General features: G+C 35.8%; 7 protein-coding genes and 2 long non-coding RNA genes across 10 annotated transcripts; 3 read left to right on the forward strand and 6 right to left on the reverse strand.

Moving 5' to 3' along the window:
- Positions 1–55: 55 nt before the first annotated feature.
- Positions 56–951, reverse strand: LOC104734508 (uncharacterized). Its single transcript, XM_010454105.2, has 3 exons — positions 736–951; positions 466–630; positions 56–371 (listed from the first exon to the last, which is right to left on the reverse strand). Exons 1-3 carry the CDS (start codon positions 889–891, stop codon positions 180–182), a joined length of 513 nt encoding a protein of 170 aa, XP_010452407.1. The 5' UTR covers positions 892–951; the 3' UTR covers positions 56–179.
- Positions 952–2,864: 1,913 nt separating this feature from the next.
- LOC104734509 (uncharacterized) lies at positions 2,865–3,844 on the forward strand. Its single transcript, XR_759345.2, has 4 exons — positions 2,865–3,000; positions 3,089–3,307; positions 3,391–3,422; positions 3,524–3,844. It is a non-coding gene; the product is annotated as an uncharacterized LOC104734509 (long non-coding RNA).
- A 914-nt stretch (positions 3,845–4,758) lies between these two features.
- LOC104734510 (uncharacterized) lies at positions 4,759–6,129 on the reverse strand. Of its 2 annotated transcripts, none has more exons than XM_010454106.3 (3): positions 5,531–6,129; positions 5,286–5,435; positions 4,759–5,165 (listed from the first exon to the last, which is right to left on the reverse strand). In XM_010454106.3, exons 1-3 carry the CDS (start codon positions 5,630–5,632, stop codon positions 4,983–4,985), a joined length of 435 nt encoding a protein of 144 aa, XP_010452408.1. In that variant the 5' UTR covers positions 5,633–6,129; the 3' UTR covers positions 4,759–4,982. The 2 variants fall into 2 exon arrangements, with proteins under 2 accessions (XP_010452408.1, XP_087337895.1); XM_087481769.1 differs by having other exon boundaries at positions 5,326–5,435; positions 5,531–5,855.
- A 449-nt stretch (positions 6,130–6,578) lies between these two features.
- Positions 6,579–8,678, forward strand: LOC104734512 (putative protein S-acyltransferase 3). The gene is made up of 5 exons (XM_010454108.2): positions 6,579–6,949; positions 7,095–7,274; positions 7,366–7,677; positions 7,766–7,987; positions 8,075–8,678. The coding sequence occupies exons 1-5, from the start codon at positions 6,812–6,814 to the stop codon at positions 8,456–8,458; spliced, it is 1,236 nt and encodes a 411-aa protein (XP_010452410.2). The 5' UTR covers positions 6,579–6,811; the 3' UTR covers positions 8,459–8,678.
- On the reverse strand, positions 8,600–11,023 carry LOC104734511 (ubiquitin-conjugating enzyme E2 22). The gene is made up of 7 exons (XM_010454107.2): positions 10,688–11,023; positions 10,014–10,149; positions 9,747–9,891; positions 9,571–9,648; positions 9,370–9,482; positions 9,173–9,276; positions 8,600–9,087 (listed from the first exon to the last, which is right to left on the reverse strand). The coding sequence occupies exons 2-7, from the start codon at positions 10,014–10,016 to the stop codon at positions 8,772–8,774; spliced, it is 759 nt and encodes a 252-aa protein (XP_010452409.1). The 5' UTR covers positions 10,017–10,149; positions 10,688–11,023; the 3' UTR covers positions 8,600–8,771.
- A 1,873-nt stretch (positions 11,024–12,896) lies between these two features.
- On the reverse strand, positions 12,897–16,033 carry LOC147929121 (uncharacterized). Its single transcript, XR_015577633.1, has 2 exons — positions 15,592–16,033; positions 12,897–13,298 (listed from the first exon to the last, which is right to left on the reverse strand). It is a non-coding gene; the product is annotated as an uncharacterized LOC147929121 (long non-coding RNA).
- Positions 16,034–19,857: 3,824 nt separating this feature from the next.
- LOC104734513 (transcription factor MYBC1) lies at positions 19,858–21,166 on the forward strand. Its single transcript, XM_087481770.1, has one exon. The coding sequence runs from the start codon at positions 20,154–20,156 to the stop codon at positions 20,967–20,969; it is 816 nt and encodes a 271-aa protein (XP_087337896.1). The 5' UTR covers positions 19,858–20,153; the 3' UTR covers positions 20,970–21,166.
- Positions 21,167–22,152: 986 nt separating this feature from the next.
- On the reverse strand, positions 22,153–24,300 carry LOC104734514 (uncharacterized). Its single transcript, XM_087481771.1, has 4 exons — positions 23,832–24,300; positions 22,756–23,416; positions 22,441–22,659; positions 22,153–22,336 (listed from the first exon to the last, which is right to left on the reverse strand). The coding sequence occupies exons 1-4, from the start codon at positions 23,911–23,913 to the stop codon at positions 22,321–22,323; spliced, it is 978 nt and encodes a 325-aa protein (XP_087337897.1). The 5' UTR covers positions 23,914–24,300; the 3' UTR covers positions 22,153–22,320.
- A 60-nt stretch (positions 24,301–24,360) lies between these two features.
- On the reverse strand, positions 24,361–25,953 carry LOC104734515 (cysteine proteinase inhibitor 7). The gene is made up of 4 exons (XM_010454113.2): positions 25,513–25,953; positions 25,071–25,284; positions 24,747–24,892; positions 24,361–24,641 (listed from the first exon to the last, which is right to left on the reverse strand). Exons 1-4 carry the CDS (start codon positions 25,747–25,749, stop codon positions 24,531–24,533), a joined length of 708 nt encoding a protein of 235 aa, XP_010452415.1. The 5' UTR covers positions 25,750–25,953; the 3' UTR covers positions 24,361–24,530.
- Positions 25,954–26,275: the final 322 nt, after the last annotated feature.

Here is a 26,275-nt window from a genome sequence, read left to right on the forward strand (position 1 = left end):
CATTTTTGAATCATAAAACATTTATTCATGTAAAATTTTACAGGTAGCTAAAACGTTTTATAATAAAACTTTTATTGATTTATTCATATATACGTGTACGTATAAACTCACGTTGCAAAACTTGAGAAAATCCATAGCGCAAGCTATCCAATTTATAAAGAAAGATTCATCATCTAGATTCAAGAAGATGGCGCAGGGCAGCAAGAGCATACTTTAATATCCCACGGCAAGTAGCGAACCACTGCCTGGTACCGTTTTGTCTGGTTATTAACATCCCAAATATCATATGCTTCGAAGGTGATGTAGAGCGTGATTGCAGCAGATGGGTGAAAATTTGCTCTCAGAACCTTGACAAGTTCCAAACTTGTATCCTATACGATGCATTCATCATAACCAATACAATTAATTAATATGATACAGCAAACAAGAGAAGAAGTTGTTATATTGATTCATTCGATTACTAACCGTCCTTTCGTTGTAGTAGGAGATAGCCATCTTCGAAATTCTGTTGAGAAAATCTCTGTTATTGGTATCATGAGGTTCGCTGTTGCTAACTAGGTCAGACTCGTCCAGATCCACAGATCCGTAACCGAATGTGTGACGTAGTTTCGACAAGTCCACATCAAAACCCTAAAAAGATGAATATGTATATGTATAAAACCAACCATAAAATCAAAAGTAATATAATGTAACAAACAAAGATAATCAATAAATATCGAACGTTGGATTACAAACCCCGCTCTTGTCCCACTCTTCATCTAAGAGTCGGAAATCATCTGACAAAGTTTCCCAATCATCCGAATCATACGAGTCATGTTTCGATGTCTCCTCTAACTTGGGACGCTTACGGCAAGGAAGATCGGACCTCTCATGCTCAATCTGTGATCTCATCGCTGAAAATATTGGGCGATTTGATATGGGGTTGAAAACTACAACCCTAATAACCGATGAGTTTATGATGAGGAAATCAAAAGAAATATATATATCAAATTTGTTTTTTTTCCATATTTTGTCTTTTAGGTCCATGTTTATCAAGTTACGATTAAATTTCCTACAACAAAATAAAATATTGTGTATTCAAAATCTAAAATTTTATATTCCTTGCAACACTGAGATAATGGCATTAATTTAACGGTTCAAAATACCTATCCAAAAATACATAACGGTTCAAAAATACCTACTAGATTATTCATATATACCCAAATACATCTTTCCTTAGCGATCGGCGGCGATGGCATCACTCCAATAACAGATATGAGACAATGTGGAAGGAACTCTAACTTTAACCTTACCGATTCTCGTGTCACTTTGATTTTAACCACTAGAGAAGAGTAAAGATCTCTAAGTACTCATAACGAAGACGAGATGATAACATTAGCCACGTGACACTCTCTCATAACGTTGTTGATTGGCTCATGCCACAAAAACTCATTACTATATCTTTGATTTACATTTTAACTGAATATAAATCGGGAAACGATGATTTAAGTAAAGCTAAGAATCTTAAATGGTGTTCACGTACGTGAGACATCAAAATAAAATTATATCCTTCCGATCCGGCACTCCTTTATCTATTAATTATTGATTGATCCTCAAATTGTTTTCAGTACGTAAAAAAATTACCGAAAGTCTTGGTAACTATTAGAGGACAATTTTTTTACTCGAGACGTTGGTTTGATACTAACTCACCTTTTAGCTAATTCTTCATGACTGTTTTAATAAACTAATAACGTTTGCAATACTTTGATCTTACAGAATCTTACCAAATTAAACACGTTTTATGACTCGATCTTGGTTACGTTTTATAACAACTTTTTGAGTAAAAGAGAAAACTGACCTGTTTATTTTTTTCTTAATATTTATGTAATCATGCATACACATTACACACCACGAATGAAATATTTTTATCGACAATAACAAAGTATATAGTCATAAAAACTTCGTACCAAAACTTATGCACAAAGATATATATAGTAATAATTAGCTCTCAGTAAGTCATTATGCTCTCAATATGACGCGTATTAGCTGTCAAGAAATTAATAAGCTAATTAACGTTTACGGCATTTTGATCTTACAGAAAACAAATATCAGTAACCGTTAGCTTATTAATTTCTTGACAGCTAATACGCGTCATATATATATATCAAGAAATTACTTTTACTTTTTTAAAGTTTCATAAACACCACGAATGGAAAATTTTACTATATATAAGAAAGTTTAGTCATAAACACTGCGTACCACATGCTGCGTTCGGGTTACATAATAATATATATTCATGTAACATGTTTAATGCATATAAAATAAACGTAACTATAATATATATTTATTTGAGTCTTTTTATCATGTAATATGATTTTCGAGGGTGTCATACAAAACAAAGGTTCTTGAGGATTTACTTTTAGACTTTTAGTTCTAAACTAAAAAGACAAACCTCTCTATTAAGACTTTATTTTGACTTAATAATAAAGATTGAATTAAATTTGTGTTACGAACAAGGAGCGGTAAATGGCCTTCTCTTATTAATTTGAATTTCAAACATAAAATATGCTTTATATATGAAGTTTAATTATAAACAACAAAAATGATACTGAAATTAAAGAAACAAATTGATAACTTTTAAAAAAAAAAATTAAGACCAAATTGATATAACTAAAATACTCCATTAAACAAGATAGATTACTAAAAAGTCTTAGACTCTTAATTCTTTCTCTTGTTAGTTGTGGTTAATTCTTTCTTTTGTTAATTGTGGTCCCAAATCTGTCCCCAAAGTTGTGAAAAATCTGTAAGTGTGTCACATTTTTCAATGATTATGTTCTTATGCTTGTTATTTACTTCCAAATAATATCTTATCAACTAATTTTATAGGATGAACCCACATTCAAAATCAAGGATTTGGTGTGTATGAAAACGAATGAGGAAGATGTGATCAAACTTATCAACGAAGGTACTCCTGTACTCGCTGTGGTAGATGCTTACAAAAGCTTCGAGGCTTATAAAGATGTAAGAGGGAACACATCCCATATAATTCATATTTTATTAAGCAAAACACAACCGATACTTAATAATAGTCTATTCTTGATGATGGCAGGGAATCTATGAAGGTCAAACGGATCGCAAAGATAAATTTATTGGTCGCCATGTGGTTTTAGTGACTGGTTTCGACTCAACTGCAGACGGTGTCCACTACTGGATAATCCAGAACTCTTGGGGAACTTTATGGGGACAAAACGGGTTTGGACATATTATAAGAAAGTGTAGCCGAGTTGGGAACAAACCGTCAATGTTTCTCGAAATAATTAAGTTGGTGGTATGCATTTCAAATAATGTTGTTAGTAAACTCTTATTTTTCTGTTTGCAACCGGCTAAAATTATTAGTTTTTTCCTTCATAGGTTTGAAGAAAAGCTTGATATGGAGATTACAGGTATTCTCTCATAGTTTGATAAACCTGAACTTACTGATGGATATGTTGATACATACGAGCTCATATTTCTAAGTGAAAATGACTTCTTCTTTTTCTTGCAGGCTAAGGCTCAAGTCAATAATATTGCGGCCATAACAAAAAGTGGAGAAGGGTGTTTGGGACTCGGATATTGTTGCTGTTGCAAACTGCAAGATGGTATTAGTGGCGAGTTTTACGGATAGACAAAGCAAATTTTAGTTGATAGTAGTACGTATAAATAAAAGAGAAACAAAATATCAATACTTATATGTAGTAAACGTTTCCGATGGTACCTTGATAGTACGTATAAATAATTTAGTTAATATCTCTTCATGATTTAAAGTGCTTGGCTTTTTTTTTTATTTCAGACTCTTTTGACAGTTGTGATTATATATATTGATTAATTTTAGCTTTGAGTATCTACCGTTTTTATTAAAAAAGATTGTGTTCAGTATCTAAATGATTTAGCAAGTTTTTGCCGATAAAGCTAAATCAAGAACACCCATCCATCCTCGCCTTTACTTTTATAATCACTTGCCTTTCTATCTTCCTTATACATTCTGCGTCTTTTTCAATCAACTGTGCTTTTTAGCAGCTGATTCAAGGTATAATCATTGTTTCTTTGCATGCATAAAGGAATTTTTTGTGTTCTTGTCTCGATCTTGAAATTCTGTTGTTATCTGTTTCTGTAACCGTTACTCGGAACTGTTTGTTGTCGTTTCTCTCAGATTCTTTAATTTCCTGGATTGACCTCTGAAATTGAACACAATTTTCCTAGTTCTTCTTGAGGACTTTTCTTAGTACAGTTGAGATAATGTCGGGAATCTTGAACTACTGTTGTTGTTTTTGTATGATCTACTTACTATTGCATATCCTCTCAGAATATTTTGTTTATTGTTTCACATGGATAATTATTGTGTTTGATCCCAAGTTTTCTGTGATTAGTCGTTCAGCTCAAATGATATAACAAAACAGTGCTGATTATGTGTACTCCCATGGTCCCTTGTCTTGTGTCGTCATCACCAGTTCTCTGTTTCCATTTCATCTTAGCTTTGGTAAAATATGAGTAAAATGAAGCTAAAAGACTTGTGGGAGTTATGTGTGATGATGATGATGATGATGGCCTTGTCCACTTAGTATTCGGTTTCAAAAAGCTATTGACGGTATGGGATTTGCCAGAAAGTGACAAAAGACTAATCTCTGAAAAGTAGTAACACTTAGTGGAACTTGCAAGAGTTGTAAATCAAAACTAAATTTTATACCTTGTAACTGCGATAATGGCATTCGTTTTAACGGCTGAAAATATCATCAATCCAAATAATACAGAACTAATAAATTATTCATATATATATATATATCCAAATACATAACTTGGCTAAATGATATAGCGAAACACCAACACCAAGACTACAAACAAAGAACTCGTTTGACACGTACGAGCCATAACAATACAAAGAGGTTGGAGGACGAAGCAAACACTTTTCTGCCCTTGAGCTTGATAGATAGATAGATAGATAGACAGATGTGGAGAAACCACAAAATTCAAGAAGAAGGTTTAGGCTTGCAAGAATGTACTTCAATATCATATTCGGGTAAGTAGCGAACCACTGCTCTATAGGGCTTGGTCTGATTAGCATCATCAGACGGATCATTGACTTCGAAAAAGATGTAGAGAGTGATTCCAGCAGATGGATGAAAGTTTGCCCTCAGAACCTTTGCCGTTCCCTAGCACCAAAACCAAAACCAACAAAAAAAACAGCAATCAAAATTTCGGAACAGAGTCATATTAAGATATTCATGTAACAAAAAGAACATATATATATATATATATATATATGTCCTCACATTTTCTGCGTTGTGCTTGGTGAGAGCCATATTGGACAACCTGGCGATAAAATCTCTGTTGGTTTGAGGCTCGTCAGCCCATGTATCGTCCAGATCCATAGGTTGCCATGAGCCACAGTAGCTAAGTTTCGAGAAGTCGATTTCAAAACCCTGCAGCAAATCTCGGGATAATCAATACTGAATCAAGTAATAATAAAACACACATAAAAAGAAATGTAATATAGAGAAGAAAGAAATCACAAAACCTGGCTTTTATCCCACTCATCATAGTACAGTTGGATTTCTTCCGGTGTGGGGTCTTGGGAATTATCCGAATCGCTGTCGTCACACGTTGTCTCCTCCTCCATCTTCTGACGCTTCGGGCAAGGAAGATCGGATCTTTCCTTAGAGATCGGTTAAGGCATCGCTCAACCCCTAATTTTTTTCAAGATGGGATCTTTCCTCAGCGAAAAGGCTAAGAACTATACTAAATTTTTTCAAGATGGGATCTTTTTAAAAGGGGAATTTGCGTCGTAGCCAAAATGGCAAATAATATTGAGAATATAGGTGGTTTATAAAAAAGAGAAAAAAAAAAAAATAATACTATTAGTTGGTTTACAGAAAAAGAGAAAAATATTAAGAATATACATAGTTGGTTTATATAAAAATATATATATATATATATTAAGAATATAGTTGGTTTACAAAAAAAAAGAAAAAAATATTAAGAATATAGTTGATTCATAAAATATATATATATATATATATATATTGAGAATATAGTTAGTTTACAAAAAAAAGAAATATATATTAAGAATATAGTTGGTTTACAAAAAAATTATGGCTCATTCCACAAAAATTCATTACTTTTCTTGGATATTTTTTCATTTAATATGTTGTCCTAATTGTGAAGCCAAAAGTGATTAGGATATGTATTTGAATCAGCCTATCGTCTTCTTCTTCTTTCTGTTTACTTTACTTTCTACCAACAACATCTTTCAGTAATTAGTAGGACATGCCTCTACGAGTTAGTTGCTCTTGCATATATACGTTGTGTGGGACAAACTTATTTAGTCAAAAGACCCAATAATAGTACTCATACTTTTCACATTGTGAATCGGTCATAAAGAACGTCCTTAGAGATATGGTGTTTCCAGTTTACGTAAGAAAGACATCAAATTAACATTTTATCCTTCCGGCACTTCTTCTTCTTCTTTATCTATTATTGAGTCATCCTAAATTTATTTTCAGTAAAAAATAAAAATTACCGAAAATCTTGGAAACTATTTGAGGACTACAAAAATTTGTTAGAGAGGAGACAAAAACAAGACTGCATGAGAGGATTGGTTTGCATTGGATTATTAAGGGAAACAAAGGAAAAATTATTACAGAAATCCCGAAAACCCATATTTATTTTCTTTAATTTGGCTGATCCCAAAAAAAATTGGGAATTTCTGAAACTCAGTTAAAAAATTTAGAAGAAAATCAATTAAGATCTACAAAGCTTCATTCATGTATGGGTTTTTGAGGCAAGGGGAAACCACAAAATGCAGAGGGAGAGAATGAGCAAGAAGAAGAGCAGTCAGGTTCATTGTATTCCCTCTGATGATCTTATTCTCATGACGGCTTCAACTTCTAAACACATTTCTCAAATCAGATTGTACAAAGCCTGGAAGGGTAACAACGTAATAATATCTTCTTCTCTTTTAAAAACAATTCAATGTTTTTCTCTTACCAAATAAATGTCTCTTAATGCCAATATCATATGTTTTGTTTGTTGTTCAACAAGAATGTGAATATGATTGTTTGGTTCATCTTTTGTTTCATCAGAGATTTTTCTGTGGTGGTAGACTAATCTTTGGTCCTGATGTATCATCTCTGTTCCTAACCTCGTTCTTGATTGGAGCTCCTGCGCTTACGTTCTGCATAAGGATGCTCGTGTGGATCAGAAAAGGAGATCCTTTCTTCAACTGCATCGTTCTGACTTCAGGATTTATCCTCACCCTCTTGGTTTGTTTCCTTTGAATCCCTCTCTCTCTCTCTTAGCTTTGAAGTTGGCTTCCCTTGAAGCTGATATATATCTTGGAATCCGGGTCTGCAGGCTTTTATGTTTCTAGTGTTGACATCAGCTAGGGATCCAGGAATCATCCCAAGGAATAAAACATCAATGAATCTTGAAGATGATTCAGATAGTTCCTTGACACAATCTATGGAATGGGTCAACAACAGAACTCCTAATCTCAAGATTCCAAGAACCAAGGACGTTTTCGTCAACGGCTACACCATCAAAGTCAAGTTCTGCGATACTTGCTTGCTCTATCGTCCACCTCGAGCATCACATTGCTCCATCTGCAACAACTGCGTCCAACGCTTTGATCACCATTGTCCTTGGGTTGGACAGTGCATTGCCCGGGTAAGTCTTTAACGGATACTAGGTAAGTTTGCACACTCTGCAATCTTGGTTCAGAGAGTAATTGTTTCTTGGTGTGCAACTTTTGCAGAGAAACTACCCGTTCTTTATCTGCTTCATCTCAACTTCAACATTATTATGCATATATGTCTTTGTCTTCTCCTGGATCAATCTGATTCGACAGCCTGGGAAACTATGGAGGACAATGTCTTATGATATAGTGTCTGTCATTCTTATCGTCTATTCATTCGTTGCTGTCTGGTTCGTAGGTGGCCTTACCATTTTCCACTTCTATCTCATGTCTACAAACCAGGTATTTTCCTCATAGGACCACATCTAAGTCTTGTTAGCTTGCTTTTATTAAACTTGAGACCTTTCTCGTGTTGTGTCTGTTTTGCAGACAACATATGAGAATTTCCGGTACCGTTATGATAGGAAAGAAAATCCATACAAGAGAGGGTTTCTGAAGAATGTTAAAGAAGTATTATTTGCCAAGATCCCGCCTTCGCAGCTAGATCTCAGAGCTATGGTCCCGGAAGAAGATGACATGACAATAGCATCTAACGGATCCGAGTATGAGTCAGAGTATAGCTCCTCCGTGAGATATACAGAAATGGGAGGCAAGCTCACTAAAAGGGAGAGCCCGAAAAAGCTTCCTCTGCCAACACAAAACTTAGATATCAAGGACATTAGCGATGACTACGATAGATCTAAGATGACTAGAGAGGATGCTTCTGAGCATGATCCTTCCTTCTTCTCAACTCAACTAGACTGGCCCAAGTAAATTGTAATGAAGAATCTCTCATTGTTGTATCATCTTTGTCTATATTCTCTCGAACATTCTGATGAAATCTGTATAGCAAGAATTACAGACAACTGGTTCCAGAGGTCCATGTGCCTTTGGTCCTATCCAACATTACTCAGCTCAGCAAAACCATATGTAGATTAGAACACCAAAATGTGTAACATTCGGCGTCATTGGCAAATATTATTATTTCCCAGAATGAGAAATCCTCAGACAACAGATCTCTTACAAGTAAAAAAGAAACAACAGTTTAGGTTCGAGAAGCGTAAGACATTGAGAGTTGATAGCAACATCATAGTCTCTTCAAGCTTTTCTTTCTGGCATCTACCTTCTTCTTATCTGCCTGAACCTTAGCCAAACCTGCTTCCCTTTTTTGCGTGGTAGTGGCCACACTTCCAGATCCTGCTGTGGCTGCTACAACCACGTGTGGTTGGTCTTGGGCACTAGTTGTTGTTACTCTCTTAATGTCTGTTATTGAAGAGGGCATTGCAGTAGCAGCACCAGGCGTCTCGTTGTTGGTCTGGCCAACATTTAGAGCTGTCGTTGACTCTGAGATAGCTCCTGTCTTGAACTTCGGTTTTGGTTTAGCATGGATACCTGTGTAAAGCCTGCATACAGTTTATGAGCATTTCATTTTTTTGGCAAAAAAGGCAGAAGGTTCAACACCATTTGAGACCAAAGAAGATGGCTCACCTAGCATGCCTTGCATATTCGCCATAGTTTTCAAGTAACATCTTTCCAGCCTGTTCATTCAAGGCAGATTCTGGAAATGGTTCAATCAGTAAGCACCTCACAACCTGTTATAACATGTACAAAAACACAGACCCTCAATCTCAAGTTTTTAAGAAACCAGTAAAAGAGATGGATAGATAAAGGGTCAAGCAACTTACAGAGAGAACATGTCTTAACCCGAGACTAGGGTTCCAATCCTTTTTAAGCGTATTAACACAGATCTCTCCATTAGAAGCAACATTAGGATGAAAAATCTTTGTCATGAAGTAGCCTGCAATGTCAAACTCAAGAAATTAGAAACCATGACAAAAGATTCAATGTGTCTTTGGCTTAACATAGAAATTAAGTGAGATGCATACCTTTAGGCGGCGAATGTGGAAAATCATGCGACAGTGCCAACTTCATACGGAAAAGTCCGTTCTCATAAGGAGTACCAACTGTATGCAATCAAGGTAAAGAACATCTTAGTTTAGATCATTCAACATTTGCAATCTTGTACGAGAATGAAATTGATAGGGAAATAAAGTGTGCACACCTGGTCCTTCAATATCAGCACATATTTGTGAGAAATCCTCGTCATTAACGACAACCTTGATACCATCAGGAGGGGATTCGTCTAGACTCTTCAGCTCCTTGGCAAGCTGCTTGATAACATTGGGTGGTAGATTCTCATTACTTGCCTGCGCATTTAAAAAAACACCAACAAAGAAAACAAATCAGTACAGGCACAGCTTTAAAAACCTTTTCATAGGTTACCAAACAAGCACAATTTAAAGCAAGAAACAGAGAGCGAGAGAGTTACCATGGAGAATATAATACGCACAAAAAAAAAAAAAAACCCTCCGGAAAAGTTATTGTCCACAGACTCAGATAAACAGGGAGAAGCAGCAATGCGGTAAGATCCTTTTTCTGGTCTTCAAGACTCAAATGCGATGAAACTGTTAAAGAACGAAAAGCCACCAAAAAGGTTATTAGCGTCGATTAGTTAACAGATTGGTCTAAGCAACAACATTTATTCACAGCATAAACGTTTCATCAACATATCAATTTGTCAAAATCATTAATTCAATACCACACCGTAATGAACTATTAAGAAAAGTAAGGCAATTGAGCAAATCGATGAACAAAAATCTAAACTTGAAGCTTATGGAGAAGAGTGAAGATACGAATTAACACAGAGTCAAGCAAAATAACAGTGATCAGACCCTCTTTAAGAACGAAAAGCCAACGAATTGATCAAATCAATAGAAAACCCTAAAACCGATCAAATTTGGGATCTCGCGCAAATTGACTCTCTAGGGTCTCCAAGATAACTCATAAGACCTAATTAAGGCCAAGTTACATACAAAGAGATCCCACAAGAGAGAAGAACAGAGACAAAGCAAAGAATCACACATCCCAAGCAGATCGTTTCAAGAAAGAAACAGATGAAACAAAACAAAATTGAACATCAAGAGAGATATCTCAACGACGTACCTTCTTGCCCAGAATTTGAAAATAAGCAAGAGAGTGAGAGAAGGCGATCCCTTTCTCTCTACCTCTCAAAGTAAATGATTCAAGTTGAAAATCGAAGACGAGAGAGAAGAGAGAAGAGGAAGAGAGAGAGGTTCAACTTCAATTATTGTGAATTTTTTATAAGAGAAATAGAGACAAAATGTTTTTTTTTTAGTTTAATTTAAATAAAAAGGAGCGTATCATAGAAAAGGAAAAAAGGAAAAACAAAGAGAGGGTAGTATGGTAATTTAAGTGCCAGCCTGGAATAGACCGTTGGGATGTCTCTTCTTCGCACCCCGCTTAACTAGTTGAAGTAGTAGCCGTTACTTTGTGTCAGGTGTTGTTGTTCTTTAATTACTTTTAGGACCATCCACAATGGTGTGGGACTTTTTTTGGTCCCCCACATTTAATACTAATATTTTGAGGGTTTCTTATTTTTAGTAGGAGCATTGGTGTGTATTTGGGGTTTGGTCCCCCAAATAAAATAATATTATTTTGAAAGTTTAAAGATTAATTATTTAAAGAAAGAAAATACAAAAACATACAATTTAGAAATTAATAACATTAAAAATATAACATAAAAACATCAAAACCAAAACAAACATTTTATTCAACTCATAGAAATTTTAAAATCAAACTTCATTATCCGGAAGATGTCCAAAGTTTGTCCAAATATGCTCAATCAAATCATGTTTTAGTTGATCATGAGCTTGTTTATCCCGAAGTCTTGTTTGACGAGTAATCGTACTGCTGATATTTGAACCCACACCGGCGGCACCAACGGTAAATGTTTGATCCACATGTTCTCCGTGTTGAAATTCAGAAATAATGTTTCGGTAACTGTATGTATGTCGTTCGTCTTCGACAATCATATTATGGAGTATTATGCATGATCTTATTACATTTGCCATTTTGTTTTTATCCCATAAACGAGACGGATTTTTAATAACGGCGAATCTAGCTTGCAAGACTCCAAAGGCAACGCTCAACATCTTTCCTAACAGCTTCTTGTTTTTTAGAAAAGAGAGATTTTCCTACCTTGTGGAAGTCGGATTGATTGAATAAAAGTTGCCCAATTTGGATAAATACCATCAGTGAGATAGTACGCCAAGTTGTACTCCCTTCCGTTGACAACAAAGTTGACTTCCGGAGCTTGACCGGTTATTATGTCATCAAAAACATTAGATCGATCAAGAATATTAAGATCGTTCATAGTACCTGGAGCTCCAAAAAAGGCATGCCATATCCAGAGGTCATACGAAGCTACTGCTTCCAACACAATTGTAGGTTTTCCGGTTGACCGTTGAATACATGCCTTTCCAAGCCGTGGGACAATTCTTCCACCCCCCAATGCATACAGTCAATGCTACCAATCATCCCGGGAAATCCACGCTGTTCATTCTGAAAGAGTAGTCTTTGTAGATCCTCCTGTGTAGGACGTCTTAAGTATTCATCTCCAAACACTTGGATGATGCCGGCGGTAAATTCGTGCAAACATTCTCGAGCTGTCGAAGCACCAATTCGGACATACTCGTCAACACTGTCAGACGAAGTACCATATGCCAATTGACGAATTGCTGCAGTACATTTTTTGTATAGGTGAAAGACCAGCACGTCCGGTTGCATCCTGGCTTTGGGCGGAAATATTGGATTTCGGTAGAGAGACGTTGCACAATTCGCATGAACAGTGGCTTGTGCATGCGAAACCGTTGCCGGAATAAATATTCTGGATATGTGGGAGTGTCACTAAAATAATCATTCCAAAGATTATTGTGGCCTTCTTCCCGGTTTCGCTCGATAAAAATCCTTTCTTGTGGCTGGTTTGGTTCGGGGATATTTTGGGAGACATCATAAATATTTTCTAAATAAGCATCAAAATGATCACTATCATCTGCTTGGTAGTGATAGTGATCATCATCTCCATGGTAATGATAATGGTTTGAAGATGATCCCATTTCAAGAGAAAGGAAAAGAAATGAAGAAATGACTTTGTATTAAAGAGAGAAGAAGAGAATGGAAGTTAAAGGAAGAGAGCGAGAGTATTTTGTTGCTTTGATCTTATTTGATGAAATGAGTTGCTACTTTGGTTATGAAGAAAGGAAGATAAAGAAATGACTTGTGTTGTTGGTTTGGTCGTGTTTGGTGTGAGTTATCATATATATAGTGGAGTTCCAGTTTGTAACCCGTGAGAGACCAAAACAAAAGAACATACATGATTACACCAACAACAAGTACCCGTGACAGAGACCAACACGTCCGTAGTCAAAATACATGTAATACCCGTGAGAGACCAAAACAAAACAACATACATGATAAGAAAACAACAAGTACCCGTGTAAATCATTACACCAACATGAACAAAATACATGTGAAAATGATGATTACACCTACAACCAGCAAATCAGTAAATTTTCTTAACTTATTTTCCTTACATATCTCATTAACTACATTCTCCAACCTTACCAGACTCTGCTTCATCCATACGAATCAATGCATCTAGCTCTCTATCCGCAGTGTCCTCTGAGTACTTATCAGCCAGATCAGATGAAGAAGGCTGGGAATAGCTATAGTCGTGGCCCATGTCTTACGTAACCTGAAGATAAACAAGAAGAAGCAGATTAGACTTAGTACAACAATACACAATCTGATTAAGTTAGTTTATACAATAGCCGAGTTACTAGAAATTACAATAGCCGAGTACTAAAATAGACTTATATTAATTTAGATTGAAACAAGAAATACACAACTGAGCAAGAAATACTTAAACAGGAAATACAAATCAAACAACCAGGGAATACAAATCAAATACATAAGCCGAGTACTAAGCAAGAAAAACAAACAACAAACACATTCTATAATATCAGAAATAACTGGGACACTATCTTGTTCATGATGATTTCTTCACTCGCACTCAAGGGTTCTTTTTTGGCTAGGAGAGTGTCTAGGATGGCCAGCTTCTGTAGTTTCTCCTTTTCAGCTAATTCCTCTTTCTTGACATCCCACATGCTCTTATACTCAGCAAGAGTCTTCACGTTTGTGGACTGAGCATTGTTCCTCTTCGCCTTGGCAGCCTTGATCCCTTCTGGCCTCTTCTCAGACTCCTCAACACTGCAGCTTGATGACTGCGAACCTTCACCAGCTTGTTTCCTCTTTGTTGCAGGCTGAGCTGGGGGTCGTGTTAATAGTGTTAAGGGATAGAAATTTCTGCTCAAACCTTAAACGAAACCAACAATGTTCAAGGTTGAATCTCTTGTTATGGGCAGCGAAGTAGATATCATGTGCATTCTTCATGATATCATTTTCAGAATGACCAGAGCTGTTCTGTCTCTCCGCAGCTGCGAATGCGGCACAGAACTTGTTAGTATGGTCATTTATCTTGTGCCAACGCTGCTTGCAATGTGTCACCAGCATCTGTTCCCCACCGTTTCTAGCGTGAGGAGTGTCACAATAGTATTTTTGAATCCTGCTCCAGAAGCTTCCTCCCTTTTGTTGATTTGCAACGATGGGATCTTTTGAAGTGTTGAGCCATGCGGAGATCAAGACTTCATCATCAGCAGGTGTCCATGTCTTTCTCTCCTTGCGCTCTTTTGGTGTTTCTTGCGAGCTGTGAGGAGAAGGTTGGGAGCTGTGAGGAGAAGGTTGGGAGCTGTGAGGAGAAGGTTGTGAGCTCTGTCCAGAAGGTGGATAACTTTCCCAATGAAAGTTATCATTTAAACCACCTTCTTCTTGACTGTTAAGCAAGTTGAAGTAAGAAGAAGACTGAAAGAAGGGATTATTAGAATCCATAGGAAGAAACGGATAAGGAAGAGAAGGAATGCGAGGAGAAGAGAAGATAAGAGCAGAGAAGAGAAGCGGGTATAGAAGATGATCAATGCGAAGAGAAGAGAAGAGAAAAGCAGAGAGATTAGAAGCGGGTATAGAAGAGAAGGAATGCGAAGATAAGAGATGCGAGTATAGAAGAGAAGTGAATATCATTTACAAGTGAGAAAGGGAAGATAAATGAAAGAGATTTATGGTTTTAAAACCTTACTTGCAATAACTATCAAAACTTAAAGACCAAACAACAAATGTCTAATCACAATTTATGACAAGTACACATTACAACTACCAAATTAAACAAGAAACTATGAACAAACAACACTAAAATTAAATACAACCAACTACACAACAATGCTACCAATTTATTACAAGTAAACATTACAACTACCAAATGAGAAACCTAAAAAAAAACACAACCATACGAATCAATGCGAGACATCATACGAATGACATTGTTAAAAAAATTTATCCAAAAATCATACGAATGACAATGACTATCTTAATCAACCAAAAGTTGTATCAAAATCAATGTCAAAAACATTTTACCAACCATACCAATGACACAACAATCACCAAATTGAAAACCTTGATAAAAAAAATTTTAACCTATCTCAATGTTAAAAAAATAGACCGAGACACAAAGATGATGATCCTTTAACATTTAAGAAAAAAAAACCAAAGTTTAACGATACTCAATGTTTTAAAAAAATTTTGACCAAGACACAAACATGTTTATAAGATCAACAACTACAGCAAAGGACAAACGACACAGACACAACTCGATCTTCACACAGAGACATAACGATCCATCGAACAAATGAAAAAAACAAAAAAAAACACCAAAGAAACATAACCTAAATCATTTACCCTAATTCAATATCCCTAAATCAATAACCCTAATTCAATAACCCCAATTAATTAACCCTAATTGAATAACCCTAATTCAATTACCCTAATTCGCAAACCCTAATTATCTAACCCTAATTCGATAATCCCAAATCCCTAACCCTAATTCGATAATCGGCGCCAATCAAGGTTAAATCTCATGTAGTGGGAAGAAGACTAACCTTATTTAGACGGATATCATCGGGAGAGAAGCTCGAACCGCCGGACAAGCTTCGGGTGACAGGGACAGATCGCTTCGGGAGAGAAGATCGAACCGCTGGACGTCTTAGGTATTGAAGATCGGACCGGCTTCGGATGCGACAGAAGATCGGCTTCGTTAATCTGGCAAGATTTTCCGGTGAAAAGAACAGAACGTCGTGGAGGATCGAATCGCCTTCGTGGTCGCCGTCAAGAGGGAGAAGAAAGAACTCGGGATGATTTTGTCTCCCGAATACATTTTTTTTAGACCTAGCTTATTCGAGAACAAATCACACGGCTACACGTGGCGAAGAGGACGGTAAAAAAACGTCCCCAAATAAGAACCGTTTTTCAGATATTGGGCTTTTTTCATTTAAATTTAAATCCAATAAATATTGGGGACGGGCCAAATCCACGCCATTGTGGATGGTCTTACTTGATTTGTTTCTAATGAGATCATCTCATCAAGAGGTTGCTTCTTAATTATGAATTTATTTAACCCAGATTTGTAATACAAACAATATTATTGATGTTAGATATATAAGAAATAGACAACCCTAATCAAGGACTTAATTTAATTACACTTAAAGAAAAGTGTATCATTTTTCTTATTTATTTAATGAGAAAAAATGAATGCCTAGGGGGAGTTTTATTGATTTGTGTTGGTTGAGGTAATGAATCAGTTCTCACGTGTCACATTTTGTGTCTTTGAAGATTGCAGATGACAGTTACGAACCTTATATATTTAATATGGTCTATCGTTCAATATCTTTGGTTAATTTTAAGGAAAAAAAAAAAGGTAGATCTCAAATATAAACTTTTGGGTTTAAATATGGGTCTTTAAATATTTGTAGATTCTCTCCAGCAACTATACAAACAAGTTAAGAACACATTGGTTCACGATTTCTCCTAAGTTAAACATAATCGTTGATAAATTTCGTTAGAATCACAAATGCAACATGTCCATTAACTAGTTATTTGTCCATTGTTCAACAAAGATTTATTGTAAATTTCTAAAGTGTGTATAATGTAGATGTTGGTTGTGTAAACTAGTCCCTAGAGTAGTGTCATCTTGTGACTTGTGTGAGACAAACGCTAAGTAGGATATTGATGATCAAAGAAAATTCACCACTAGACTATTCCATATCATGTTTTTTTATGTAAAGAAAAAACAATGGAAAAGTCGATATATAATGTAGTTTAATGATTTATTAGTACAACATTGTTTAGTGTTTTCTTATTTTTAAAGTGGTTGTAAGAATATATTTTGCATCTCATTCACAAAGAATATTAAGTCTAATAAACAAAAATTTAGGTTAAATCTAAGATCAAGATCTCAAATAATTATAAAAAGAATTCCTTATTTTATGAAAGGGACAAAAAAACAATAATCCTAATTTATTGTGTTGTTTTGGCATTTTAGCCCACATATAAAGGCCCAAATACAATTACAGTGATCCTCTTCGTATCTACAACGTCCGGGACTTGTTTGTTCTCTTCGGCGACTATTCAGGTTATTCGCACTATGTTTAGCAAACAGCATTGGGCTATTGGTTTACCAAATTACCAGTAACGACACTCTTTTGTTACACATAAATTAATCTTTAATTGGACGAAATCTGGAGCTTGGTTCGACTTCGGATCATGAGAACACTGACCAAAACTATAATTAAATTCATAATTGTATGAGCAACTTTACGCATGTCAATTTATATATATAAATCTATACGATTGGTTAGTGTAATTTTCACACTATCCTTATACAAAATGGGGTCCTTTACATGGACCGGAAATTAAAAAGAAAGTTAAGTCTCTATATATCATCATCATGCACATGTTTTTGATGGGGATGTGTACGTTGCAGCACTTGTTCGTCGACAAAGGAGATTGGAAGGCGTTGTGTTTATCTTTTGGAATCTTTTTACAAGAGTTATCTATAGATTTCAATCAAATAAAGACAAAGTAATCTGAACCTCATGGTCATGGACCCAAACGTCAATTCCGACTTCATAATTTTTTATAACATGAAAGGATATATGAAAAGACAAACTAAGTTGTATAATGTGGAGTGTGGACCAACTTTGTCAAACTATTCTTTTAGAACTGGGATATTCTCCACGGACGTTCATATTTATCTTCGAGATCTAACAAATCAATACATTTTAAGTTAGAAGTTAAGTTATAACTTTGGATTCACACAAACCTCGTTAGTCAAATTAATGGTGAGTATTAACTATTAACATTGGGGAAAAGGATATTTACTTCTTTTTTTTCTCTTACACAACCTTGTGTGAAAGTTGTGAACTTGTGAAACTGATGTTTGGTTTTTAAAAAATTTAAATGGTTATTGTCGATCGTAAAAATATAGTATAACTAGCTTTTAGCTATATTTATTGGTGGTTTAGATTTCAATTGTCTGTAATGGAATCATGTCGAATCCAAGAAAACTTTAAACCAAACAAAAGTTCTTCTATAATGATTATAACAAACAAGGAAGAAGTAGAGAAGGGTAAACACAAGCTTTTACTTAATTTCTATGATGTTAGAAAGAATACAAGGGTCCAAAAGCATATGATCTTAGTTTTCTTCGTTTCTTTTTCCTTTATATGATCTTTAAAAAGGAAAAATTTCCACTTTAAGAAATAAAATAAAATTATGTTATGTGATCTTAACGGCGCGTGGAAAACACTTTCCTAAAAGAGAATCATACTAAAGACCACTCGTTCAGATTTACAACTTTGATTTTCATTGCTTGTAATGGCCAAATGGTCCAAATGTTTCACACCGGCATACACTTCAACAAAACAAATTGTACTATGCCTCCAAATAGTTTGATATGACACTGTTACAACTACTATTACTTTCATCGATCAAAAAGGAAACGAATGATCAACTCATGTACAATAATAATAAAGCTTTTTAATTTTGTCCTAATTAGGGGATGTTCTGAAATTTGTAGTGTGCTTGGTTGAGTGATTGAAATAATATATATATATTTATAGAAAGCGAGGGGTATCAATTGCATGATCCATGACAAGATAACATACATATTAACAAAAACTAGAATAAAATGGGAAATCGAGAAAGAAAAATAAACAAAGTAGAACAAAACTGGCCGTTTAAACAAGTCAAAAAGATATAGCCAAACTTTTGCTACAAATCTTTCCCGTGAAGCTTTAATACTATTGAATGAATTGATATGTGGAATATCTTGAGAGAATCTATAAAAGACTTGAAAAGGCGATAGGTTCAATTGCCCCAATTGCGGTAACTCTCGGGTCACGTCAAACTCGTGTTTGGAGTGATCGAGTATCGTTAGTTCATCCTATTCAAAATACAAATTTGGTGGTGTTCTGCATAAACAGCAATACGTTTCAATTTAGAGTATACTCTTTTTTTTTTTTTTGGTATAATGTTTGTAAAATTGGTTAAACATGAATTAATATATAGTAAAGTTATCCAATTATATTGGTGCTAGTTTTCTATCCGATATACAATATGTTTATTGTTACTTGTTTGTTCATAGCATTTTTACGTTTGGACAATATATCATCATTACAAAACTTTCTTATCGCTGTCTGATGATATGTATAAAAGTGTATGTTTTTCATGTTACGTTAAAATATAATCACTATTAAATATAGATTGGGTGTATATAATCAAAAGAAAAAGCAGTTGAATATACCAATTGTACACGTTTTAAGTGTTAAAAGATATGAGATGTTATGTTTATGTTTCTAAACTAAAGGTAGGGTCTATCTAGTTTATCATTAAAAAGCTCCAAACTATTTTAATTTATAGTTAACTAGTTATGTTGACATACCTAAATACAAGTTTCCTCATACTGAAAATAAAAAACTCCATAACAACCAATAAATACGAGCCATTTAAATATTGAAAAATGTTAGGTACAGACTAAAGAATTTTAAGTTATCTCTAATTGTCCACTAATCTCCAATTGTCCAAACCCCAAAGTGTTCTTTACACTGCTTCACAAGTCACAAAATCACCGTACCATAAAGATATACAAACTCTACTACTCGTAATAAACAATTAGAGGAACTTTATCAAGTGGTTCTGAACTTCTTCTAATCATAAGAGAAAAAGTCCAAACCATGTAAAATAAAAACATCCCAAATCTCGAAATGTAAATTTTTTGGTTATCGTATATGTAAGAAAAAAGAATCAAAGATTTTTTATAGCAGAAAGTGAATAGAAAAGACCCTAAAACAAAATAATCATAATGGTCAACAAGTGAAGGCCACGCGCCAAAGTAGGCGTCGGTCGAATCTAATGATCACTTTCAATCTCAAAACCAAAAAAGAAAAAAACAGATAACAACAATAAAAATTTATAAGAATCTTCTGAAGTCTCTTCACAAGTCTTTGCCTCAAAATCAATAATATCTCTCTTTCTCCATCTTCCTCGTTCATCATCATTGTGTTTCCTCTTCTTCATCTTCACCATATTGGTTTGTGAGAGATATCAAGACTGTAATATACAAGAATCAAGATTTGATATTTCTTCTCCCCTGTTTTTGAGGAGGATGAGAGAGGAAGATTCGAATTGGTTCTCTAAATGGGAAGAAGAGCTCCCGTCGCCGGAGGAGCTCATACCATTATCTCAATCCTTGATCACTCCTGACCTCGCCATCGCCTTTGATCTCCACCGTCGCAACAACAACGAAAACACCGCTCAACCTCTACCTCAAACCACGCCGCCACAACCCAATTCCTCAGCCGAATTCGCCGGAGACTCCACCGGAGACGAACCAGCAAGAACCCTGAAACGTCCACGTCTAGTGTGGACGCCGCAGCTGCACAAGCGTTTCGTGGACGCGGTGGCTCATCTCGGGATCAAGAACGCTGTTCCTAAAACCATCATGCAGCTCATGAGCGTCGATGGTTTAACCAGAGAAAACGTAGCTAGCCATTTGCAAAAATACAGACTTTACCTCAAAAGAATGCAATCCGGCGGAGGGGGAGGTGGCGGCGGAGGAAGCGTCGGTGACTCCGATCATCTCTTTGCTAGCTCACCTGTTCCTCCACATTTCCTTCATCCGACAAGCAGACAAAGCTCCGACCATTTCATACCGACTTTTGTCCCGATTTCGACTCAGCATCCAGCAGCTCATCTTCAACCACCGTCTCAGTTCCTCCACCGACAAATCTCCGCCGCCAATTTCAACTCTCCGACCAAAGCGACGGAGCAAGCAATGTTCTTCGCTAGGCAGAGTCAACATCAACCAGTTTTCAGACCAGCTTCACTGCATGTGCATAGTCATCAAGTCGCTAATTACACACAAGATTTGGAATCAGGAGCCAAGACGGTCTTAACTCTGTTTCCAACTCGAGACGATTAAATAAAATATATATTGGAACATTCACAATATGAGTTCTGCTTTTGTTTTTATTTTTTTTGGGGGTCTCTGCTCTGTGACCAGATCTTTGATGATTCTGTTATATGTTTCAAAGTGTTTCTACAATCGTCTTGGAACGTATGATTGGGTTTACTCTGTAAAAATCCTCTGAAATGCCTAAAAAGAAGTTATTTTTTTCACTTGTTTAGATCTGATTACACAAACTACTTTATTGTTTTTTTTTTTTTTTTTTTTCTTTTGGGTTCTCAGATTTGTTCTTAAAAAGTTACTTGTAACTGTTTGACCAAAAAAAAAAAAAAAAAAAAAGTTACTTGTAACTTTGCACTGAATAAAAAAAAAAGCAATTGTAGGTACCAAATCTTTTTTTTTTCTTATAAAATTCTAGAAATTGAGGATACCCCCCCCCCCCCCAAATGGCCAAATCCATTATGTATATACAAAAGTGTATGTATTTGTGTGTGTATGTTGTACAATTGGAAGTTAAAAATATATAGTACATAAATTATCAATATATATTGACCAACCATTGAATCAATAGTACAGTGTACAAAGAACATGAAATAGCCAAAAAAGCAAGGACTAGACAGTGCCAGTCAGAATCTGAATCCCAGGATCTGATGCTCTCTCTCATACATATCCTTAATCATGCCTTATTTATTTAATTAATTATTTAGTATTCATGTACCAAGAAGAATCACTTATATGGGACCAAACCCAATCAAGATTAATTTTTAAATAATTAATCATAATCTTGATTAAGGAGAGAACTATAGGTTATATGTATTGGGTAGAGAGAGGGAGCAATTAAAAGCAATGATGGTGGGTTCATTGGCTGGCATGTTTCTTCTGATCTGTTTCTATAAAAGTCATACCCCTATAACACAGTCCACTCTAATTATTACTTCTTTTTTTGGTAATAAAACTATGAATGCCATAATAACAAGGCACATTTCAAATAATCAATCTAGAAATGGTTGAATACAATTTATATCATTGTTGGTAAGACAATGAACCTAAACCTGAATGCTGCACTCAATGAAAAGAACCAACGATAAATTATTTTTTGGAATATTGGAAATACGTTGACCAAAAAATGGGCCACAAGCTTTACAGGCCGGCCAATTTAGAGAGCAACCTTGTACAAAAGAAAGGGAACGCTTGCAGATTTTGGTTGTCGTTGCAAAAGCTTGATAATAATAATAATATTTGTAACAAATCATAGCGATGTCTTGACATAAACAGAGGCCAATGTTTGCAACAAGAGTAGAGAATCTAAAGCTACATTAATAAAACCTGTTTGGATACAAGATATTGGGCTGAACACGAGGAACCGTCAAGGATTCGGGTGCCTGCAACAAATAGTAAGAAAGACAGAGCAACAATGGTCAATGCAAGAGACTTCAGTGTTTCTAAACGGAGAAACATGAAGAAAGTATCTAAGAGTAAAGTTAACCTGAAAAGATGTGCGTCTGACGCGTTCAATGTTTGTGCATAAGTCATAGTGGCACTAGGCCACTCTGTATATGAAGGTGTGATCATAGCCGGGTTTAAGGGATGCCCATAGTTTAGGCCGGCTTGAGTTCTTGGCATCTGCGGGAAAATTGCGTCATGGAACGGAAGCTGAATTGGTATCGGACTGAAGTTTTGTACCGGTGGTGTAACCCTCACGTACCTGCAAACACCACCAAAAACCTGTTAATTTCGATGAAGAGAAACATGGCGTAAAGATTGTTATTATCATGAGAGGCGATGGAAGGGTTAGTTTAACCTGTTACGGTCATAATCAGGATCATAACGATCCTTCTCTCTATCTCTAATAATGGCAACCCGAGAAGTCCTTCCTGAGTCTCTGATAGCACCATTCCTCTCTACATCAACAGGATTACTATTATTATTAATTACCACTCCGGTCTCATGTCTACTCGGAGGACATTGATAATTATGTTTTGTGTCAAGGTGAGCAGGAGGAGGAGGAGGAGCTCGTATTGAAGAGTCTTCAGAGTCTGAACTGCTAGGGCTGTTGAAGATGCGAGCCCGAGCTTTATCATACTCTTCTTTTCTCTCTTCAACGCTTCTCAAGAGATTCTTTTCAACTCCTGATCCACTACCTATCCCACCAGATCCTCTGTTGGGTCTAGGCTTGATCGCAATTTTGCCTACAGGCCTGCCATGAATCTCAGGTTGCTTCACAGGAATCTCAGACAAACAGACGTATGGGTATCTACTATCTGCCGTTTTGGTCGCCAGGATTCTGTTCCCTGAGCCATCAAGACCACCACCACCGTCTAAAGCCGTGGTAAACAGGCCGTAATGTTGAGCAACACGGTGTGCAATAAGACGAAGATAAGATGTTGGCAAAGGCTGGAACTCATATTGTTGCTGCTCTGGACTTTGAAAGAACTTCTGTATATCGAGCTCCATACGCAAAACTGGCACACCGACAAGAAAACAAAAAGAGAGAGAGAGAGAGATAGGGAACATTATCATCCATCCAAATACCATAATGCTCATACATACAGGAAGAGAACATATCAAACAAAGATGAACATAAGAAGAGTCTTCAAAAACAGAGCAATTGCATTCTTAATTCAGTTTAATTAAGCTTAATGGAGTAGTGATTCTGAATATCCCTAAAGCAATTAGCCATGGATCTAATCTAATCATCAAGTACAAAAGCCAAACCCTAATTCCTTAACAAAATCCAACCAAAAACCCTAAACCAGGGACCTCAATCAAATTGGAGAAACCCAGACGACAACCGCTAGAGACAGAACCTTAAATCAGATCAAAATCCAACAAATAAATTAACTTGAAATTAAAAGGGCTTTCAGGGAATTGACTTACTGGTGAGACGATGACGAGGGTTCTGAAGAGCTTCGACCAAAAAAGGATCCACCATAGCTTCCTTCTCGCTCATAGCAGCCATGGAACGGATCGTTTCTTCTCTCTCTCAAAAATTCGTCTTTAGTTTTCCCGATTAACCCCGTAGAGAAATAAGGGAAACGCCCCAGAAAAAAAGGATCGACCAAGAGAATTCAATTGAAGAGAGATTGAAAAGCAAATCGATGAGATAGATAAGACGAAATCGAATTCCAAATCCAAGAAGAGGATCAAGGAACGGAAAAGACCTTATCGACCCTCTCTCTCTCTCTCTTGCGAACACAAAACTAGTGGGGAGAATAAAATAAAGTTGCAGCCTTTCGATTTTTTTTTTATAAAACCCAAAAACGTTTTCAGTTTGAAAATTTTCCCAAAGTTGTTGTCTTTGGGTCCGGCCAAAATACTACAGAAGACAACTTTCGCTTTTGAATACAAAATAATTCTTTTGGGGTCATCATATTCTTATTCTTATGTGGTCGGTTATGACTCTTGATTTCAAAGTTTTAACTTTTTTTTTTTTTACATACGTAATCGTTTACAAGAAACCTTGTTTATATAGACAAAGCACCATGTTTATTTTCATTATACACATCAGTTTTTAGTATATTCTATACACAACTAAATCACACATGTCACACACAACCCAAAAGCTATCCACAACTTCTACTGGTACTTGCCGTTTTCATACTTCATCACTTCAACCATCAAATTCTCCAGTTTGTTGCCCCTCTCTAGCTTCAGAAACAATTCGAATTTCACACGGTCTTCAACCACCTGCGAGTCAAGAAAATAATCCCATTTACCTTAGTTAGATGCTATGGTGATGAGGGGTATTTTGTTGATTAAAAACTGATTAGTGAAGATAAGAAACAACTCAACCTTTGCCCTGGCTAGGATTATATCTATGAGTTTATAGGGGTACAGCGAGTTTGAATTCTGTTGAATCGATTTCATGGCATGCTTTGCTGCCTCCTGGACTTCCGGGTTACTTGTTGATACCGATCTCCAGTCAAACTTTTTGCCATCTGCATCAAGCATAGTAAAGAGATCAAGAAACGCAAAAACTCATCATGATCAAGATCGAAACGAAAATGCATCCCAAAGATTATAACTATCTGATCAAACGAATGAGAAGCAGATCATAGTTTTCATATGACAAAACCAGACACGGTGAGTGATGATGTTCACTTCACAGTTGTTTACCTGGTTTCAAGCCAAGGTCGGAAATAGTAAAGGAGGGGATAACATTCTTGAACTCCTGAAGCTGCTTAAAGTTCATCCATGGCTTCACCCAAACTTTAGCTTCATAAATCTTCTTCTCCCCAGCTTCCATAACTTCAAGAGTAAGACGGTAGAGCTTACCAGCAACCACCTGCTCCGTTGCCTTTAACACTCTAGCAAGCTCAACAACAGCATTCTAATACAAAAAATATCAAAAACACAACCTGATTAGCCATCTAAAGGATGTAAACAGAGAAAAATCATAAGAACTTGACTCTTAAATCACTTGAGTATACGCTATAAAGATTATAAATTTAGAATCCAAATCACTTGAAAACATCATCTAACAGGAGACAATTACAGATAACAATCCTAAAACACAAATTGCAGAGGATATACAAATTAGGGTTGGAGGAAAGCGAACCTCTCGTTTGTTGTGTTCTTGAACAGCGAAGAGAGCAATATCATCGATCTCTTCCCCACCGTTTCGATCATTCTTGGAATCGCTAAATCCACCAAGCTTCATCCTTACGATGTTGTTGTTGTTGTTGTTGGATGTTCCTATTTCTTCACTGCAGATCACAAACTGGCCAAATCCAGAAAGAAGAACAAACGATACGCAAATCAACATCATCCACACCGAAGCACGTTTCATCTCCATATTTCCCAGTGAGCTTTTCCGATTCCCAATTTTTCCCGATCTAAAAACTCCGATGAGATTTTTCTTCAGATACGTAACCTATTGACGGGGATGGTTTCTTTCGCCGGTTAAAGACTGTTTCCGTTTAAGCGAAGCAAAACAAATCTCATGGGCCAACAATTAAACTCTTAAGCCCATCTAAAATGAGTATGGACAGTCCATCTCAAGGCCCTTTTTAATTTACCTGTAAAAGTTTTGAACTAATTTTGATTATTGAAAAGCCATTTATGATAAGAAAAGTGTTTTATATAATATGTCATAATTAAAATATTTAGGTAACTTTTGATGTGAGAATAAGCTATACAGATTTGATTATAAAATACTTAATTCAGTTTCTATCCTCTTCAAAGGTAGTCAGATTTAGTTTTAAATTACTTACTTTTAATAAATATGTTCATTATGTTAATAAAATATGAAAGATAATAAAATTATGTTAATAAAATATGAAAGATAATAACATAATTTTATTACCTCCAAAGTAATGTAT

Source organism: Camelina sativa, chromosome 13, assembly GCF_030686135.1.
Source record: "Camelina sativa cultivar CO46 ecotype springtype chromosome 13, ASM3068613v1".
NCBI classification, from domain to species: Eukaryota; Viridiplantae; Streptophyta; class Magnoliopsida; order Brassicales; family Brassicaceae; genus Camelina; species Camelina sativa.

Bases quoted from the DNA above. Each gene is read 5' to 3' on its own strand.
- LOC104734508 (XM_010454105.2), bottom strand. From the start codon at position 891: ATGAGATCACAGATTGAGCATGAGAGGTCCGATCTTCCTTGCCGTAAG. The intron at 631-735 runs GTTTGTAATCCA...TCATCTTTTTAG, and splicing joins AAGAGTGGGACAAGAGCGGG to GGTTTTGATGTGGACTTGTC. The intron at 372-465 runs GTTAGTAATCGA...TGCATCGTATAG, and splicing joins CCTACTACAACGAAAGGACG to GATACAAGTTTGGAACTTGT.
- LOC104734510 (XM_010454106.3), bottom strand. From the start codon at position 5,632: ATGGAGGAGGAGACAACGTGTGACGACAGCGATTCGGATAATTCCCAA. The intron at 5,436-5,530 runs GTTTTGTGATTT...GATTTGCTGCAG, and splicing joins ATGAGTGGGATAAAAGCCAG to GGTTTTGAAATCGACTTCTC. The intron at 5,166-5,285 runs GTGAGGACATAT...TTTTGGTGCTAG, and splicing joins CCAAGCACAACGCAGAAAAT to GGAACGGCAAAGGTTCTGAG.
- LOC104734512 (XM_010454108.2), top strand. From the start codon at position 6,812: ATGCAGAGGGAGAGAATGAGCAAGAAGAAGAGCAGTCAGGTTCATTGT. The intron at 7,275-7,365 runs GTTTGTTTCCTT...CCGGGTCTGCAG, and splicing joins GATTTATCCTCACCCTCTTG to GCTTTTATGTTTCTAGTGTT. The intron at 7,988-8,074 runs GTATTTTCCTCA...TCTGTTTTGCAG, and splicing joins ATCTCATGTCTACAAACCAG to ACAACATATGAGAATTTCCG.
- LOC104734511 (XM_010454107.2), bottom strand. The intron at 9,649-9,746 runs GTGTGCACACTT...GATTGCATACAG, and splicing joins TGCTGATATTGAAGGACCAG to TTGGTACTCCTTATGAGAAC. The intron at 9,483-9,570 runs GTATGCATCTCA...TTGACATTGCAG, and splicing joins TCCACATTCGCCGCCTAAAG to GCTACTTCATGACAAAGATT.
- LOC104734513 (XM_087481770.1), top strand. From the start codon at position 20,154: ATGAGAGAGGAAGATTCGAATTGGTTCTCTAAATGGGAAGAAGAGCTC.
- LOC104734514 (XM_087481771.1), bottom strand. From the start codon at position 23,913: ATGGCTGCTATGAGCGAGAAGGAAGCTATGGTGGATCCTTTTTTGGTC. The intron at 23,417-23,831 runs GTAAGTCAATTC...TCGGTGTGCCAG, and splicing joins CCCTCGTCATCGTCTCACCA to TTTTGCGTATGGAGCTCGAT. The intron at 22,660-22,755 runs GTTAAACTAACC...TGGTGTTTGCAG, and splicing joins CCTGATTATGACCGTAACAG to GTACGTGAGGGTTACACCAC.
- LOC104734515 (XM_010454113.2), bottom strand. From the start codon at position 25,749: ATGGAGATGAAACGTGCTTCGGTGTGGATGATGTTGATTTGCGTATCG. The intron at 25,285-25,512 runs GTTCGCTTTCCT...TTTTTGTATTAG, and splicing joins AAGAACACAACAAACGAGAG to AATGCTGTTGTTGAGCTTGC. The intron at 24,642-24,746 runs GTTGAGTTGTTT...CTTGACTCGCAG, and splicing joins TAATCCTAGCCAGGGCAAAG to GTGGTTGAAGACCGTGTGAA.